This window comes from Glossina fuscipes, unplaced genomic scaffold (assembly GCF_014805625.2).
Source record: "Glossina fuscipes isolate IAEA_lab_2018 unplaced genomic scaffold, Yale_Gfus_2 28, whole genome shotgun sequence".
Taxonomy (NCBI): domain Eukaryota; kingdom Metazoa; phylum Arthropoda; class Insecta; order Diptera; family Glossinidae; genus Glossina; species Glossina fuscipes.
In genome coordinates, this window is record NW_023998423.1 from 3,768,418 (window position 1) to 3,785,462 (window position 17,045).

At 34.9% G+C, this 17,045-nt stretch overlaps 4 protein-coding genes across 5 annotated transcripts; 3 read left to right on the forward strand and 1 right to left on the reverse strand.

Moving 5' to 3' along the window:
- The first annotated feature begins 157 nt into the window (after positions 1-157).
- LOC119636481 (unconventional prefoldin RPB5 interactor-like protein) lies at positions 158-2,534 on the forward strand. Its single transcript, XM_038031840.1, has 5 exons — positions 158-275; positions 332-630; positions 700-2,065; positions 2,127-2,294; positions 2,363-2,534. The coding sequence occupies exons 1-5, from the start codon at positions 246-248 to the stop codon at positions 2,498-2,500; spliced, it is 2,001 nt and encodes a 666-aa protein (XP_037887768.1). The 5' UTR covers positions 158-245; the 3' UTR covers positions 2,501-2,534.
- Positions 2,535-2,622: 88 nt separating this feature from the next.
- On the reverse strand, positions 2,623-6,037 carry LOC119636395 (RNA polymerase II subunit A C-terminal domain phosphatase). Its single transcript, XM_038031712.1, has 8 exons — positions 5,600-6,037; positions 5,354-5,447; positions 4,698-5,134; positions 4,450-4,631; positions 3,778-4,383; positions 3,302-3,703; positions 3,033-3,248; positions 2,623-2,973 (listed from the first exon to the last, which is right to left on the reverse strand). Exons 1-8 carry the CDS (start codon positions 5,860-5,862, stop codon positions 2,831-2,833), a joined length of 2,343 nt encoding a protein of 780 aa, XP_037887640.1. The 5' UTR covers positions 5,863-6,037; the 3' UTR covers positions 2,623-2,830.
- A 212-nt stretch (positions 6,038-6,249) lies between these two features.
- Positions 6,250-10,502, forward strand: LOC119636747 (peptidylprolyl isomerase domain and WD repeat-containing protein 1). Of its 2 annotated transcripts, XM_038032329.1 has the most exons (13): positions 6,250-6,532; positions 6,596-6,799; positions 6,850-7,033; positions 7,091-7,311; positions 7,378-7,591; positions 7,664-7,856; positions 7,910-8,016; positions 9,260-9,378; positions 9,469-9,474; positions 9,581-9,701; positions 9,770-9,989; positions 10,060-10,242; positions 10,301-10,502. In XM_038032329.1, exons 1-12 carry the CDS (start codon positions 6,385-6,387, stop codon positions 10,204-10,206), a joined length of 1,884 nt encoding a protein of 627 aa, XP_037888257.1. In that variant the 5' UTR covers positions 6,250-6,384; the 3' UTR covers positions 10,207-10,242; positions 10,301-10,502. The 2 variants fall into 2 exon arrangements, with proteins under 2 accessions (XP_037888257.1, XP_037888258.1); XM_038032330.1 differs by lacking the exon at positions 9,469-9,474 and having other exon boundaries at positions 6,251-6,532; positions 10,301-10,501.
- Positions 10,503-10,543: 41 nt separating this feature from the next.
- On the forward strand, positions 10,544-11,040 carry LOC119636748 (protein CLEC16A homolog). Its single transcript, XM_038032332.1, has 2 exons — positions 10,544-10,572; positions 10,658-11,040. The coding sequence occupies exons 1-2, from the start codon at positions 10,560-10,562 to the stop codon at positions 10,996-10,998; spliced, it is 354 nt and encodes a 117-aa protein (XP_037888260.1). The 5' UTR covers positions 10,544-10,559; the 3' UTR covers positions 10,999-11,040.
- Positions 11,041-17,045: the final 6,005 nt, after the last annotated feature.

A 17,045-nucleotide genomic window follows, 5' to 3' on the forward strand; every position in this document is an offset into this window, starting at 1 on the left:
TGCTGCAAAAGTAGCACCGTATGTATTTTGTTGCTGTAAAAATTGTACCGTGTGTAGTTCCTGTGTTCGGTTTTTTTGATGTAAAAGTAGTACCGTGTGTGGTAATACTATTTTGTAAATCCAGTACCCGGTGTATTTTGTTGTTGCATTTTGTGCACATGTTTATTTGTTTACATTCTTTAGAATAATTAAAATTTCTTAATTAATGATCGGAACGTGGAATTTCAACATCGGTGGTTATCAAAATGGAAAAACGTGAGAGTGTTTTAACAGAAGTAAGTCTTTTTGATCGGTTTTTAAAAAATCGATAATTAATCCTATTGTTTTGCAGGCATTAGAAAAAAACGCCGAAGAAATAGAAAAATGGAAAAATTATCTCGAAGAAACAAAAGTTGGCATTGAAAATTTGAAAAAATTTATTAAACATTTAGATGTTGATGTTATGGTGCCGGTGGGAACGAAAGCTTTCATGCCAGGAAAGCTTATTCACACTAATGAAATATTGGTAAGTCACTATCAAGGTTATTTTTCCAAATGCTCTACAAACAAAGCCAGAGAAATATGTGAGCTGCGTATCGAAAATGCTAAGGAACACTTGAAGAAATTAGAAGTTGAAGCCGAATTATGGCAGTAAGTAATATATATGCAGATAGAGTTTGTTTCTCTTCCCATTCAGTTATTCATTTAAATAACTTTTAGGAATAAGCTACAGAAGCCGTATGAGGACGGGGTTCTAGCGGTCGGTGAGAAAAGGGATATTATTGAAGACTATGATGAACAAAAAGAGGAAGTGTGGCGGGGACAGCATAGGGAAAGAATTCGACAGGCTAAATTAAAAGAAAAAACTGAAAGGGATAGCGTCCAAAAAAGCGATGAAGAAGTTTTTAAAATGCTTGAGGAAGCTGAGTTAATGGAAGAGTTGGAACAAGAATTGGACAGTTTGGAAATAAACGATATGACTGAAGAAATAATAAATAAGCTGATAAGTGGTGATATGAAAGTGCCAAAGGAAAGGAATAGAATTTCCCACGAAAAGCAAGCAGAACAAGTTGAGAACAATTGCCTTAGAGGAGTAGAAAATGAGGAAAAACAAGGCATTGTTAAAAAGGATGAGATTAGCGATATCATGCCAGCCACTAATAACAACATTCTACCTAACCCGGAATTAAGAACAGATAATCAGTTGGAAGATCGTAGTTCGGATGAGGAATTGCCAGAGGAAATAAAAATTATCACTGAGCAAGCAAAATTCTTAAGTCCTTTTGACCAGATCGGCTTCTACGATTATCAACTGCAAATCATACGTCGAAAATTATCCACCCTACCTTTGAAAACACCTGAACAATTGGATGAGAAAATACGTCTTTTAACAGTATTAGAACATTTAGAAGATCTATTAGAAACCGCAGAAGAATTTGACGAAGGCAATACAGATAAAGAAAATCAAGATTCCGACATTGATATGACAAATGAAAACCATCAATACTTCATCGATAACCAAAGCGAACAAATGAAGACCTCACAAAAGCGCCGAATCTCGTTTGCATTGGAAGATGAAACTTTAGAATTTCGTAAAAATGAAACAGTAACACAAATGAAAATTCAACCTTTACGGGATGTGATACAACTGGATGATGTGCCAATAGAAAATCAAGTTAGGCAAAATGAAAGTTCGATAGAAAATAAAAAAGACCTGATAAAATCGAGAGTTGAACAAAATCTGCAGTTTATTGAAGAGAATCAAAGTAAACAAGATTTTAATATGGTCGAACAAATTCTGAAGGCAAGTATGGCTCAAATTAAAACTTTCCATATAAAATTTCAACATTCCACACAAGAGCCAAAGCATACCGATTCTAAAGAAGACGATAACAATCGAAGTGAAACTTATGCAGATCTACCAGGAACTCCCGCTGATTTTTACAATCGTTATATGAAATCATTAGGAAAGGAGAATGAATTAAAATTTTTATACCTGGACAGCTACGCCGGCGAAGATCAAGTAAAAGCCCCGATATTGAAAGAAGTCGATCGTGAAGAAGCTTTCCAAGATCCAAAATTAGAGGTATTTTTCATAACCACTCATTACAAGCTCCCAATCTAATTGTTTCCAATCATTCCTTCAGTTCTCAAGGCCCGCTGCAAAAGTGAAATCCATACTGCGTAATAAAAAAGCAGTGAAAGTGGAAAATCATTATCCAGACTCCGAGGTTACTAACAAAAAATCAAAAACAAAATTAAATAACAAGTCTGCGTCTTTCGATGATGAAGAGTACATGAGTGCTTACAATAAGGTAATAAATAAAGTAATGAGGAGAACAACAATAATCACTTTGCTTAAACTCGATTAATACGTTTCTAGGTCATGAATGATGTGATGGAGAAACCATTGATAGACCCCGAACCTCTACCGAAAGGAAAATTTATTGATGCTCATGCGCCTAAAAAGCGTATCAGCCGTTTCAAGCAAATGCGTATGAGTGGCGAAGAAGAAGTGTAACTAAATCTTAAAATGAATTGAGTTGTGGTCCAAGTAAATTTTGAATAAGAAATAAATCGAAAATGAGGCTGAAAAGTAAAAGCATCTTTCAATTTTATTTTATATTATAATTAAAATCTTCAGCTCTTGGGGTTTTTGTTAAAATTTTAAAGTATAAAAAAATAAGCGCTTCAAAAATTTTCACATTATTTGCCTAAAAGCGATACGACCTTCAAAACTATATATATATACACTTTATATATAAGCTTGCAACAAAGAAAAAAAAAAAAAAAAACTACGGCTGATTAATATAATTAAAAGATGTGTGTGCGGCGTTACGAGTTTTTCCAATTAATCTTCAAGACCAAGAAATTCTCGCTCCAATGCTGCTCCCATCATATTCCATTCACCGTCGTCCTCCTCGTCCGGATTGTTATCGTCACTGTTATCGTTTGAATCTGAACCAATTTCTAAATCGGACGGCAAATCTTCCCCTGATAAAAACAGTCCATTAAATCACTGACACAAATAAACTTATCAAGGAATAACAAACCTCTCCTAAATTTCTCACTAGGCATTTCATCATCTTCGTCATCTCTATTATCATCGGTTGAGCTTTTATTCTCATTCTCATCCTCAGCTTCATTTTCATTTTCGAAAGCGTTCCCCAATACCAAGTCTGATGAACGAGTGAAAAACTTGCGCGTTCGCTCCTCCTCGTTTTCTTCACGCTTTCGTTTTCGCAAACTTTTATCCACTGGAGGATTTTCTACAAAAACCCACGCCCATTAAATCATTTTTAAAAATATACTTCTATCTTACCAATGTCGACATGTTCGTCTTCGGATGACGAGTCAGAATCAAAAAACTGATCAAATTCTTTATTCATATCGGCAAGATCGGCATTCGAAAATGATAACAAAGGATTTATCGTGTCTATGAATTTCTCCGGTTCAGAAGCATTCTGCTGCTGAGCGCTGGAACTAGAAATTTCGGATTTCTCGCTGTAATTGACCACATGCTCCGGACTGTGACAATGAGCTGGCGGCTGGCGTTGTTTGCTCCGCATCTTGCGATCCAAGGGAAATAAGGGCTCGTCCACGTGTTCCCAACGTTCTGCACAACACCACAACCAATTCGCGTTTACTATTTTAATTTGCGAATTCTTTTTCGCTGCATTTACTTTAAAAGTCCCCGAAGTCACAGCCACCAGATGTGTTGTATCTGGAATCAAAGGGAAAACATGGGTCAATCGAGAAATTTTGATTTCGTCTTTCGCTAATCGTTTTGACCTTTACCTTCGCCTATATTTTGGGAGACATTTGCACCCAGACTTTTCGCAATAAAATAAGCTCTAGATTGTTGCAATTTCATATTCGTCGGCACTAAACCGGAGAAGACCAAATTGCAACCCCTTAACACTTCAGAACGTATTTTCGGCACTATGATCTTAAGATCCGGTATTTCTTTCGTCTCATTATAGATACTATAAAAACGGACATGTATTGCTCTTAAAATGATTTCCAAATAGAGAAGATAATCATCGGGATCTTCAATTTCAATTTCCTTCGCCGGATCTGCGGGTAATTTAATTTTAGCTGTGATCTCTTCTGTTTCTGCACTTTTTTCATTTACTTTGTCAGTTTCTTCCTTTTTCTGATCTACAATCAAATCCTTTTCCTCCGTGTGAATTGCATTCTCTTCAAGGTCTTTTCCTTCTGCTTCTTCCACATTATTCTTAGTTTCTAAACTTTTTTCTTCATCGTTTGTACTTTCGACAACTTCGCTTATTGATTCCGAACACGGCGTCGGATCAGCTGATTCTTCGATATTTTCATCTGTTTTCTCGTTTTTTAGGGTCTGTTCGCATTTTTCTTTATTTGCAGCTTGTAATGTGTCCAAATCTATGAAATGTAACGTAATCAATAAGTGAAATATTCCTTTCATTACCTATTATAGCAGCCGCTGACCTTTGAAGTCAAGCCCTTCACCGTCCAATTCGTGCTTTGATAATTCCGGCGGAGCATTTATATCGCCTGTATGTTGAAAAAAATGATAAGGCTTCACTTGTATTAGATTTGAGGCCATATTCCAGACATCCTCACGATCATCAATTATGCAAACCATCGAATCACCATTAGGAAATAAAGCCCTATACGGAGGGTTAAAAAAGTTTTTTTTTTTTTTTGTTGTCTTAATCTATTTATTAATAATTTACTTAAGATTATCCGTTTTACTCGTAGGATTAAAGCATTCATCTCGCGAGAGTATTCGATGAGAGAAATATTTACCATTCGGATCTAATATTTTAGCGATCATATGGGCGTAATTGCGGGCACCGAAAGTACAAATATGTAATTCATAGTGTTTGGAAACACTATTTAAAAAATCTAAAGTTCCTGGTCTTAGGCGGGTATGATACCATGGTGATTGTGGACCGTACAATTGAAAATGATAGATGGATTTAATATTGTTAGGCACATTGTCGTTGGTTGTGTGTATAATTGTTTGATCCAGATCTACGAGTAAGACCAATTTACGATCTTGTAATAGGCGCCGTGTATCGTCGTGCCCCAGCTTTTGTGCCAATTTCTGAGTGACTTTCAGATCAGGTATTGAGTGCACCATTGGCACCGAAGCTTCCGATGGATTTCCCTAAAATCGAAAAGTTTTATGTATTTCGGTAACCCTGTTACGGTATATCTCACATATTGCCGAAACCAAAACAAAGCAGTTCATCTTTTTCTTTTTTTGCCTTTGTTTTCGTTTAGCTTAATTTTATTTTGCTTTCTTTAGACACTTTGAGAATTTCTCCGCTGCACAATAAGAAAAAAAAAAAAAAAAAGAAAAAAGAAAGCATTTGCGTGTACTTACATTTTCATTTTGGCGCAAATCAGCACCACAATCGGCACACATGTCTTTTATAACAGTGGTATGAACGCATTCGGAGAGCTCTAAAATTGGTGTACTAAATATGACAAACAAACAATACAGAGTAGAAAGAAAGACAAGATAGAGTATTGGAATAAAAGAATACTCCGCAGACGACACGGCCGTTGGATCGATATACACACATGTACCCTAACAAAAACTTTGCATAAAGGCATTGAATTCACTTACCCCCCTTTAATAATAGCACCGTCATTGAAGAGACGCTTCTTTACCACTCCTACACGTTGTGTCTTGAATTTATGTATAATTTTATGAGAAGCATGTTCAACATCTCCCTCGGCCGGTAGAACCTCGTACAGTAAAATCACTTGGCTAGCACTTACCGGAAAGCCCTCTCTCACCCGCCATCTATTGATTCTTATACGATGGTGCTCTGCTGGCGCTTTAATTACTATGCCGTCACAACTTTCTTCACTTAAATTATCTGACATTATTTTTTGCACTAAATAATCTCAAATTATCCAACTTAACCCTAAGTTTGTTTTACTTTTTTCTTGTTTATTAACAACAAATTGTGTACAATTTTAAGCGCAGAGAGTAAATTATTATTTTCTCTTTCGATTCTTTCGAATTTTTGTTTTTATTCTATTGCTGGGGTTGCCAATTCAAAGTTTTAAGGACTTCAAGTAAAGGGGCATCTGAAAAAGTTCGTTGAATATCGTGAAATAATTATAATCACTAATTGAGATTATATCGATTTCCCGCTGAAGCTTCTTTACGCAGTGTAAGCAGTTATATTACAGAAATTTAATTCATACAAAATGCAAATGCATTTAATGCAAATATCATAAAAGTCTTATTAATGCATATCGTATTTCGAGAACGTCTGCGCTTCGTTAACTGTATCGTAATTAACAAACAACAATGAATATTCTGAAGAAAAAGAAGAGGATTTGTTTGTTTACAACATTTTAAGGGAATTAGCAATTTTTCAAATAATTACTTCATAAATTATGAGCAAAGAAGGTGAAACGAGCAATTTAAAACATAAATTAGTTGACACAAACGATGAAAACGGAAGGGGGGAAAAAGAAGACGGTGAGTGGATTGTAGGCCCTTTTCCTGCAGAAGCTAACGTGACTAAATCAAAAAAGAGAAAAGGTAAATAGAAAACAATTAAAAAGTCTTAATTTAAGTTCTTTTTTTTTGGCATTTTCGTATAAGTACTGCCTTATGAAAAGGTCTACTTGGAAAACTTACCTGATGCCGATTGCTATGAAAAAAGCTACATGCATCGTGATGTTATTACGCATTTGGTAGCAACGAAAACGGATTTTGTTATAACTGGCAGTCTAGATGGTCATATAAAATTTTGGAAGAAAATGGATGAAGGAATCGAATTCGTTAAACATTTTCGAAGTCATTTAAGTATGTTTAAAAAAAGAATTAAAACAAAAATAAATTATCATGCATTTTAGTGCCTTTACATGCGTTGGTTACCAATGCTAACGGAAATCTTCTATGCTCAGCATCGGCTGATAAATGCGCCAAAATTTTTGATGTTATTAATTTCGACATGATAAACATTATTAAGTTAGATTTTACACCTTTAACGGCTTGTTGGATACATTCTCCAGGCGATGCAGTAGAGAGTCTGGCTGTGTAAGTTTTTGTATTTAAAAAAAGATATGAAAGAAACGTATTTGAAAATTGATTTAGCACCGATAAGGATTCAAATAAGATTTACATTTACGATGGCCACGTTGTTTTACAAGTGCTACACAAACATTTAGCTCCAGTTATAGTGATGTCCTATAATGTACCAATGGAAACGGTCATCTCAATAGATCGCAATGGCATTTTAGAATATTGGCAAAATTCTAAATACGATTACAAATTTCCTCAAAAATTGGTAAAATTCACTTCGAAATTAGACACAAGTAAGTTTCGACAAAATATATGTGTAAAGGTGACTTTTGACTAAGAAAAAAGAACAAAAATTTCAGGTCTCTTTGAATTTGCCAAATGCAAAACTCTGGTTACTGGTCTGACAATATCCCAAGATGGCAAACGTTTCGCTACTATATCCACTGATCGCAAAGTCCGTGTCTTCCAATTTTCGACCGGCAAATTGATTCGCATTTATGACGAGGCTTTAAATACTTACACACAAATGCAACAAACTCCTCACGCTTTACCAAATATGGAATTTGGCAGAAGGTAACATTTTTCTTGTGCTAAAAAACTGAAAGTTTTGTGTTAATTAAATTAAAATTCTCAACCAAATGACAGAATGGCCGCTGAAAGAGATTTAGAAAAGTCGGATTTCAACACGCATAATAATATTATATTCGATGCAAGTGGCCACTTCATATTATATCCCACATTGATGGGTATCAAAATTATTAATCTAGAAACCAATCGATGTGTTAACATCCTAGGGAAAACCGACAACATAAGACCTCTGCATATAAGTCTATTTCAAGTATAAATATGAATTTTTGTATTTTACTATCTAAAATGCTTTGCATTTTTTAGGGGAAAGCCAAAAAAAAGGCAGCGATCACAATGGAACAGGAAGCAAGTGACAATCCTGCTTTGCAACCAATGGCCAATGATCCTACGTTATTTTGCACGGCTTACAAGTATGTACCGGAGAACGAGTTTTATAAAGTTCGTCTGATTTCAGTTCCCAAAAACTTGGCAAACGCATTCCTGCATTTTAACCGTAGCCAAAATTTAAAAATGGGTGTGAGTCGTTTACAACCACGTTTACAACCAAGAAAAACACTTTCATTCCTCAATAAATGTCCATTCAAATCTTAAAGTATTTTTCGTCTGCGTTCTACGATTTAAAACTTTACTGCGAGAATAGGTGTGATCCGCCAACAAATAAGCACAATAACGCCCTCTGATCTAAAAGAAATGCGGACCCAGAAGTCGACAGAAAAGTTAGTATGAAAAAGTCTCTGATGGTCTTAACTGATACGTCTTTAATTTCGCGTTATCAAGACCGCATAATTGTCGTCTTGCAAATTAATTTCTGGCATTCAGTAATAATTCAATTCGCTTTTCGATAAGTGCCTTTCCTTCTCATATAAGGTATTCTTTTAAATTGTTTCTATGACGTTGTCAGTATGTGTGTTGCTCTAACTATCGCTAAGTGTTTTGTTTTTGCTCTAAATTTTTTATGTTTGGCAAGTTTTTATTGTGGTATCTCAGAATTTCTGAAAATCAAACGGCAGGGCCTTAAAAATGAACAAAAACCACTCAGAATGTGTTTGAGAAAAAATATACATGTGTTTTAGTAAAAGTAAACAAAAGCTAAGAAAAATTCTCCCCGAGAAATTTTTATTTTGTTTTTGTTTATATATGATCCGGAAATTGTTTACTCAAAACACCTGTAGGATTATTTTCTGATTAAACAAATTTACCTTATGTTATACAAAAAGCGAATAAAACGAAAATTTGAAAATGAACTGAATTTAATAATAATAAGTCATCGCGCTTTTTTAAAATATTGATTTACGTTTTGATTTAGAATACTGAGTATTAAAAACTCCCACTTATGACCCAAGAGTATGTTAAGCTTTTGCATTTATTATAGCGATCGCCTGCTTGTCCGTCTCTTCGTCGCGTATTCTTTTATTGAACCTACAGGTCGCAATTTTTCGGATATTTTGATGAAAATTTGGTACGCTGACTTGTTTTGGCTTAGAGACGAACGATATTGAAAATGGTTTGGATCGGAACACATTTTCGATCATTCCCCATATATGTATGTATTAAATGAACATTAGGTGTAGGGTATTTAAAGGCGGGCTATGCTTCACTATAGCATTTGTGCTTGTTCTTCTTTTCTTTTTTTTTTTCTTCTGTAATTTACAGGAAACCCCGATTTTATCTATATAGCCGACGTTTACCTTCGGATCTTCAAGACGTTGATCGCGATATATTCAATGAGAAACCGTCCAAAGAAGATATTATTGCTGTACCGGAAGGTCAAGGTAACTAGTCCATAATAATTTTAATTATCTCGAGCGATGTTTTATTTGTATATATGTATTTAACATGCTTTACCGTTTCAATGTAAACAGAAGAAGGTAAAGATGCTCTTGCCGTGATGTATATAACTAAAATAGTTGATTTTATTCGAAATAGTATTAAATCATTGCCTTTTTTTTATTTTCGTATGCATACATAATTAAGGTATTCAAAGGATTTATGAAAACGTGGCACTTCATACCACAATGGGCGATATACATATGAAACTGTTTTACAAAGAATGTCCGAAGACCGTGGAAAATTTTTGTGTTCATGCTAAAAATGGGTAGAACTCAACTTGAATTATTAATTACTCTTAGTCAAAGTAAATTAATTTGCACGCTTTGTTTTTAGTTACTACAATGGACATATATTTCATCGAGTAATTAAAGGTTTTATGATTCAAACTGGTGATCCTACTGGCACTGGAACCGGAGGTAAATCTATATGGGGCCATGACTTCAAAGATGAATTTGTGCCTAGTCTTAAGCACGATCGTCCCTACACTGTCAGTATGGCCAACGCGGGACCCAACACTAATGGCAGTCAATTTTTTATCACTGTTTTACCTACGGTAAGTTGTTATCCGTTATATTTAATTGTGTGATTGTTTAGTTGTCATAACATCTTTGACTTTTCTGTAGCCTTGGTTGGATAACAAGCATACGGTTTTTGGACGTGTCTTTAAAGGCATGGAAGTGGTGCAAAATATCTGCAATGCTAAAGCAAATCCGAAGACAGATAAACCTTATGATGAAATTAAAATTATATCCGTGCATTTGAGCAATTAGTACGACCGACGAATCGTCGGGGAAAGTGTTTATGTGGTAATAAAAAATTCGCCACAACTTTAAAAAGGTTTTATTTTTGAACAACATATTATAGGATAGAATTGCTTAAGGATAAACAAGACAGTAACTGAAAACTATGGAATTATACGTAACCTGGAAAAAATGTCGAAATTGAAGTTATTAAGAAAATATTATTGGCTAAAAAAAAACCATCAACACTTGACCCTGTTATCAGAAAGGTTTTTGAAAGTAAGCCTATGTCAAGTCAAGGTCAATCACCAAACACCTACCCCACATTACTTTGCCTAATAAAGGTCTTCATCTATTATTCTTTGTTTCCACAAACACACCATATGGTAGCCACCAGTAGGTCAATGTGAGATAATATTTTTCGTTTTTTCAAATCATTTTCAATCATTTTCTTTGTTCTTTCGCTATCAATCACTTGCAGCGTGTCGTACACGTTTGATAACAGTTGAGATGGCCTTGCATTTATTGTTAAGCTTCACGAAACCACGGAACGGACCAACAACGGAAAATATTACTATTAATAATATTACGGAAATTCAACAGGAAGTTTTATTTGCTGCCCGTCAACAATCGATGACGATATTACGTAATTTTTATAAATCCGAAGATATATTCTTGAATTTATTTGAAGATGAATATAATGAGATGCAAAAAAATCAATTAAATGTCGAATTTTTATGCATGGATTCGACAATTCTATTACCACCCACCGGGACACCGTTGAGAGGAATAACATTTTTACGACTTTACGGAAGCGAATAGCCTTAATTGTAGGTGCTGCCATGAGTTTGGATAAAGCACTTATGATACGTTTCGATCAGCGAACTCTCGATTTTAATGGCGTATTTTACACATTTTTCACTTTGCCAATATAAAAATTTACTTTTCATCCAAATGTTACATAAATTATGTCTAACTTGAATTTTGATTGAAATTGATTGAATATGAACCGCTTGTAGGATCTTTTTGCATTTGAAAATTCGAAGTCGATAGACCAAATGGTTTTAATATCATATTACCCAAGCCTTTATATAGAAGTGCAAGAACGTTTCTGCCATACTTAAAGTCGACAGCTTCAGTTTTGTGACCAGGAGAATGTCTACAACAGACTTTGCACAGACGGATAGACTGATATGCTTGAACGATTCAGAATTTGATACTACGACTCAGAATTTGATACATACGCCTTCGGTGATAGGTACAAAAAATGGAAAAATCTTTCTTTCTCAAGGAGGAATTCATTTACTACTGAGAACTGAAAAAAGTAGATTCGTTGATGAACTTAGCGGATCTTTTCGACCAAATATTACGTTTTAATCTGCATGTTGAGCTCTCTTTAAGTAAAGCTAGGTTGTCACTAAGTTTCATTAAACTGTACCCCAATGAGCTTGATATCCTTACACTACAAAAAACGCTGTATTCGAGTTTAATCAGAGCAATACTTGAGCAAATCCTTGTTGTGTGCTCTTCTTCTTTTAGACGCTATCCAGATTTAATAGACTCCATTCAAAAGCGACTCCTGCTCTTTGCTCTTAGGAATTTGTTTAGGGAACTTGTCTCTTTGCCTCCTTATGAATATGGATTGCCTGCACTAGTCTTGCCGTCGCTTGAAAAATGTAAGTTTATTCTTGGTGTTTACTTCCTAACTAAGCTAATGTCGATTCGCCGATTTTACTTGGTAAGATAAGCTTTAATATCCTGACTCGTTTCACTAGGAAAGCGAGCTTTTCATTCGATCAATTCATTCAGAGTCTTTTGCAAAAATCTAAATGAAACCGATTCTCACCATCGGAGTTTTTAAACTCTATCAATCCAACTCTTCTTCTTAACTTGTAATCTTAACATCTTAGTATTATTTGAAAATCAACCGAATTTGTTTAGTCGTATCGGTTGCCAAGCTTTTGCTTATTTGCAATGGCCGCGCGTTCAAATTTCAATGCGGTAAACGATACTTGGTCGAGTCTGCAGGGAGTGCTCGGTAAAGACATAACTTGAAGATACTTTGAACTTGAGACTTACAATTTTCTTCGAAATATTAAATTAATTTTAACCTTTTCTCCTTCATGTAGGGCGGAGAGTGATGGCTTGAAGATACTTTGAACTTGAGACATTTATAATTTTCTTAGACACATTAAATAAATTTTACCCATTTCTGTTTTATGTCAGCTAAGGGGAACTGGAAAAAGAGAAATACAAAATTTATGTGCTAATCATCAACAGCAAATATATTTCAATTGCCTCTTGAGGATGATGTTCCATGTAGATAAGTGTATATTCATCAGCTGAGACAATATGAAATATGTGATCTTTTACTTTTATCGTAGCGCCGATATAGAAATTGTATGGTTGATAGTACTGCGGACGTCTTGATGTGAACTTTTCCTGACCAGGCAGCGGAATGCGTGTACGCTTCATAAATTCTCCACCCAAGAAACCGGAATTGCGTTCAGCAATCTCACCCTTTGTGAAAACAGATTGCTATTGCCAGCCTTACCGGCACGTCTTAGTTAAGTTAATATAAGTTCGCTGGCGTTGCTAAAAAACTTCAATGTTTCTAAATGTTGCTTTATCTTTGTAAAACTGAGCCAATGTAGCCATAAAATTACGGGCTTCTCAGCCCTTCTAGGCTCTTTTGCACAATTCGAAATCAATCTTAACCTCAATAGGAGACTCTTTATATTCATAGAATCAACTCTCATTAAGACGTCCTTTTTCTATGGCGTATCTAAATTAAATTTTAATCTTTTAAATATTATCGTTTGTCAAGTCTTTGCATATTTGCACCGACTCAAGGGTCCTTCACCAACTCGGGTTCGTAGTGGCCCGCATCTGTCATCCTTAGCGCCACATGCTTTTATTTATTGTCACAAAGAAGTAAACGACATAAAATTTATCTTTCACCTTTTAATGTATTAAAAGATATTCTTAAGAAAAATTAATGCGCCGCCGTGACATCCACCATAATTACTTTTGAATTAACACAATTAACTTTTCGGATTCTACTGTTCAAACTATTTTATATATCAACGGTATGGGAACAAAGAAAGTAAACCTAACTAAATTAGATATCGATTTTGTATACTTTATAGATGCGGCCACACGCAGGTACTACCAGTACATTTTCTGCATACAGCCCTATGTGCATGTATCCTTCAGACCTCGTCTAATGCAAGCAATTCGATGTAGAGGCGTACTTTCCTTACATAAAAAGCTCAAAAAATTGATTCACCCCATCCGAACTCAATCTAGTAAGTCAATTCAACTATATTGTCGAGAAATTTTGTTTATACAATGACTATAGCTACCAAAGTGCAATTTGCTTATCTCAATACTTGAAATATTTTCTGCTGCTTACGCATATTTTTGAAATTATATAAAAAATATGAAATATTGGAAGCGCGTTAGGCAGATTTTTTATTTATGTATTTATTTATAAATACAGAATTCAGTTGCAGTGAAGACTCAGCAACCCCTTTCAATTGAAGACTTAACTTAGTTATAATTGAACAAAAGGGAAGACCTTAAAACTACGACAACATTTAAAATCGAATGCCACGCCTATAAAAATTGTATAAAACTATTCAGGAGACGTACAAGGGGAGATGAATTTATATTTTTGATACATTTATATAATAAAGAATATATATTACATTTCAACCAAACCATTTGGTTGAATATATATGGAAAGAGAATTATCATTTTATTTTTGAAAATAGGGTAAAATCGAATGCCACGCCTATAAAAATTGTATAAAACTATTTGATACCCATATCGCATTTTAAGGAAACACTAACCCACCAAGTCGTGTCCACCATAATTATTTTAGAATTAACGCATTTTTAAGCAGATAATAAATTGTAAAAAAAAAAAGTTATTTCTGTGGTACTGAGTACAGTACGGATGTTGTATATATGAATGATATTTAGTTTATTTTTATTATTTGGTGTACCGCGGTTTAGCCCTATGCCGTTCGGCTTCTGTGCGCCAAGTCTAGCCGTCTCATGGAGTGCCAATGAAGCTCGGCAAGAGACGTTCCCTAACTTTGAACTTGGGCGGATTTAACGCCTTGTATTTTCAGCGATTTAAACGCTTGATTGAATTGTTTGATAGCAATTGATTTTATTCAATTCTTACCTGGCTATTTATACAGAAATTATTACACTAAATTATGCTAACGTAAACAAATAGTAATTGTTTTACTTAGGGCGCCTGGCATCGTATTGCATTTTGTAATGCAATATCCAGCCAATTGAAGTGGATGCATACGACGGTATGCGATCACACTACAAAATATATCATAGTTTGAGGAATGTTCAAGTAAACACTCCGCCTTGTTTATCTTGTGGTTAATAAGCATAAAACTTGAAAAAAGTGAAGTAACGAAAACTTAATTAGCTGTAACTTTGTGTGTGCATGGCTGATGATTTGCATTTTCGTAAATATGAAAAATGTCAGCGTTCCATGTTTAATAATTTGCAGTTATCCATCGGAAACTTTAATGTACCCGAACGTCTACAACGGGCATATCGTACTTCAAGTTGCAAAGAGCAAATTTTGGAAGCAATTGAATGCATGTTTCCGAGTCTTAATGAAGAGTTAAATATAAGCAACTACACGAATCGCTTTCGAACACTCTTATATTTAGAGGAGATTGAGTGTCTTACCAATATCTGCATGTATAACCGTGAACGAGCCCATTTCACACGTCAGGGAAAATATTTAGGTCTTACCTTAGAAAATCTTTTCGGATGCCGTCCTTCATTGATAATTGGAGGCAGGGTTAAAGCCGAAAACCCCTGGGCCGACGGCGAAAATGCCGAACGGAAGTATATAGGAGCGATTCACCATGTGCTCCGCAATCGAATTCTACTTAGATTCGATGACAACTTTCAACGAAAATATAACGGCCAAGATTATCGATTAGAATTGTACCTCTCCCGGTAAGGCTATATTAAAGCAGCACTACGCTGTCTCACGAGCGGCTGAAAAATTAGGCGAACAATTCTTGTTTCCCTCCGGAGCACAGGCGCGTGAATATCCACAATTGGATATACACTTTCATCAATATCACGGACAGCTCTTGTTAGGCAGTCGCCGGTGTGAATGGCACAATAACATACTAAACTCCAACCAGAAAACATCGGTAGCGAATATACTACGAGGAGAAATTTTTAACATGCCATACGTGATTTTCGGACCCCCTGGCACAGGAAAAACAGCAACGCTAGTGGAGACCATTTTACAAATATTTAGATTGTTTCCCGGTGCACGGCTACTTGTAGGCACACCATCGTTGCCGGAGATCGCAATCTTCAAGCAGTTACTATAAACGAATATGCTCGTGGACGCGGTTTATCCACATCATTTTTGAGAAGAATTCTTTCATGTGCGCCATACTTACAAAATGTTGTGCGTTTTCCCATTGAATGTGGTTGTTTTGACCCTCGCCTAGTTTCAAGACTACTCTGCAATTACCGATCGTTGCCGTCCATATTAGATGCTTATAATGGACTGGTAATACCAACGATAGAATAGGATTCTAGAGAAACGGAAATATTGACCCAACTTGACGACTTACTGCCGCAATCACGAACTCGAGTCAAAACACATGGCATATTCTTCCGCGGAACGCGTTCTAAAGATATGCAGGAAGAAGACTCGCCATCATGGTGTAATTTTTAAGAAGCGAAGCAAGTAAGTCCTCTTTAGTTTAAAAGCCCAACCCCTTCTATTTAGTACAGTACAGTTAGTACAGTAGAATTCCCTAGAGCAGAACAAAACGGCCGACTTGTTCTGTGTTCAAAGAAATATCCGAGATGGATTTTCATCGTAGCATAACTATGAAGATTCCACATAAAAAAAAAAACTCAAAAATCAACAAAGTTATCACAAACAACCAGCGACAGGATAAATTAAATTAATATTTATTATCTTTAGAGAATGTACTGTTTGTCAATTTTTTATGTTCTTGTGGTTGTTTGAGTAAGAGACTATTCTATATCAACCAGAAAAAATTTTTAATGAACACAATGACGAAATTAAAAACAGACACAAGGTTAATGCAGTCCAGAGAATACAAGCATTTTAAAAAATATTCTTTTATAACAGAGTAATATCAATACATATTAATATGAATTTAACGAATTGGGGGCCTCAAAGAGGAATTCTGTGCTCGATTTCGTTTCAGAAGCAATAGAGGCTTCTCGTGTGTTGCATTTCCAACGGAATAGTTGTGACATCGTCGGTGGGCGCATAGTAAAATAGTGCAAAGAAGCACTTCAGATTTGAGGCCACTCAGGCGGATAACTTGTAAAATTAAATAAGTTTAGTTCGCGTATTTTCCAAAACACTATATATATCTAGAGGAGATGATAGAAGAGCAAAAGCGACCAAGTCAAGGAAGAAGAATCGGAAACAATCAGGAAACCATTAAAAAGAATAACAATTTCTTTTATATATATATATGTATATATATTTATACATATTAATAAAATATTTTAAATGTATAAATAAAGCTATTTATTTCATTTATATTTAAACATAAATTACATAAATTGATATACAACAGAAAACAAAAAATAAAATGAAGGCAAAAAATAAAATTAAGGCGAAAAACAAAACAAAAAAAATTGAGACTAAACTAAATATATATTCAAATTTGAAAATTAATTCAATAATTAAAAGTAATTCAAGTCAAGAAACTAAACTATTAAAGTATATATATACATATTAAAATTCATAAGTTACAGACAATTGCGGCAAATCATAACCAATGTAGGTATCGTTGTCAACGCAGTGCTTGATAATCA

Bases quoted from the DNA above. Each gene is read 5' to 3' on its own strand.
- LOC119636481 (XM_038031840.1), top strand. From the start codon at position 246: ATGGAAAAACGTGAGAGTGTTTTAACAGAA. The intron at 2,066-2,126 runs GTATTTTTCATA...TCATTCCTTCAG, and splicing joins TCCAAGATCCAAAATTAGAG to TTCTCAAGGCCCGCTGCAAA. The intron at 2,295-2,362 runs GTAATAAATAAA...ATACGTTTCTAG, and splicing joins ACATGAGTGCTTACAATAAG to GTCATGAATGATGTGATGGA.
- LOC119636395 (XM_038031712.1), bottom strand. From the start codon at position 5,862: ATGTCAGATAATTTAAGTGAAGAAAGTTGTGACGGCATAGTAATTAAA. The intron at 3,704-3,777 runs GTAAAGGTCAAA...CTTTGATTCCAG, and splicing joins CTCCCAAAATATAGGCGAAG to ATACAACACATCTGGTGGCT. The intron at 2,974-3,032 runs GTTTGTTATTCC...TGTTTTTATCAG, and splicing joins TAGTGAGAAATTTAGGAGAG to GGGAAGATTTGCCGTCCGAT.
- LOC119636747 (XM_038032329.1), top strand. From the start codon at position 6,385: ATGAGCAAAGAAGGTGAAACGAGCAATTTAAAACATAAATTAGTTGAC. The intron at 6,533-6,595 runs GTAAATAGAAAA...TTTTCGTATAAG, and splicing joins TAAATCAAAAAAGAGAAAAG to TACTGCCTTATGAAAAGGTC. The intron at 6,800-6,849 runs GTATGTTTAAAA...CATGCATTTTAG, and splicing joins ACATTTTCGAAGTCATTTAA to TGCCTTTACATGCGTTGGTT.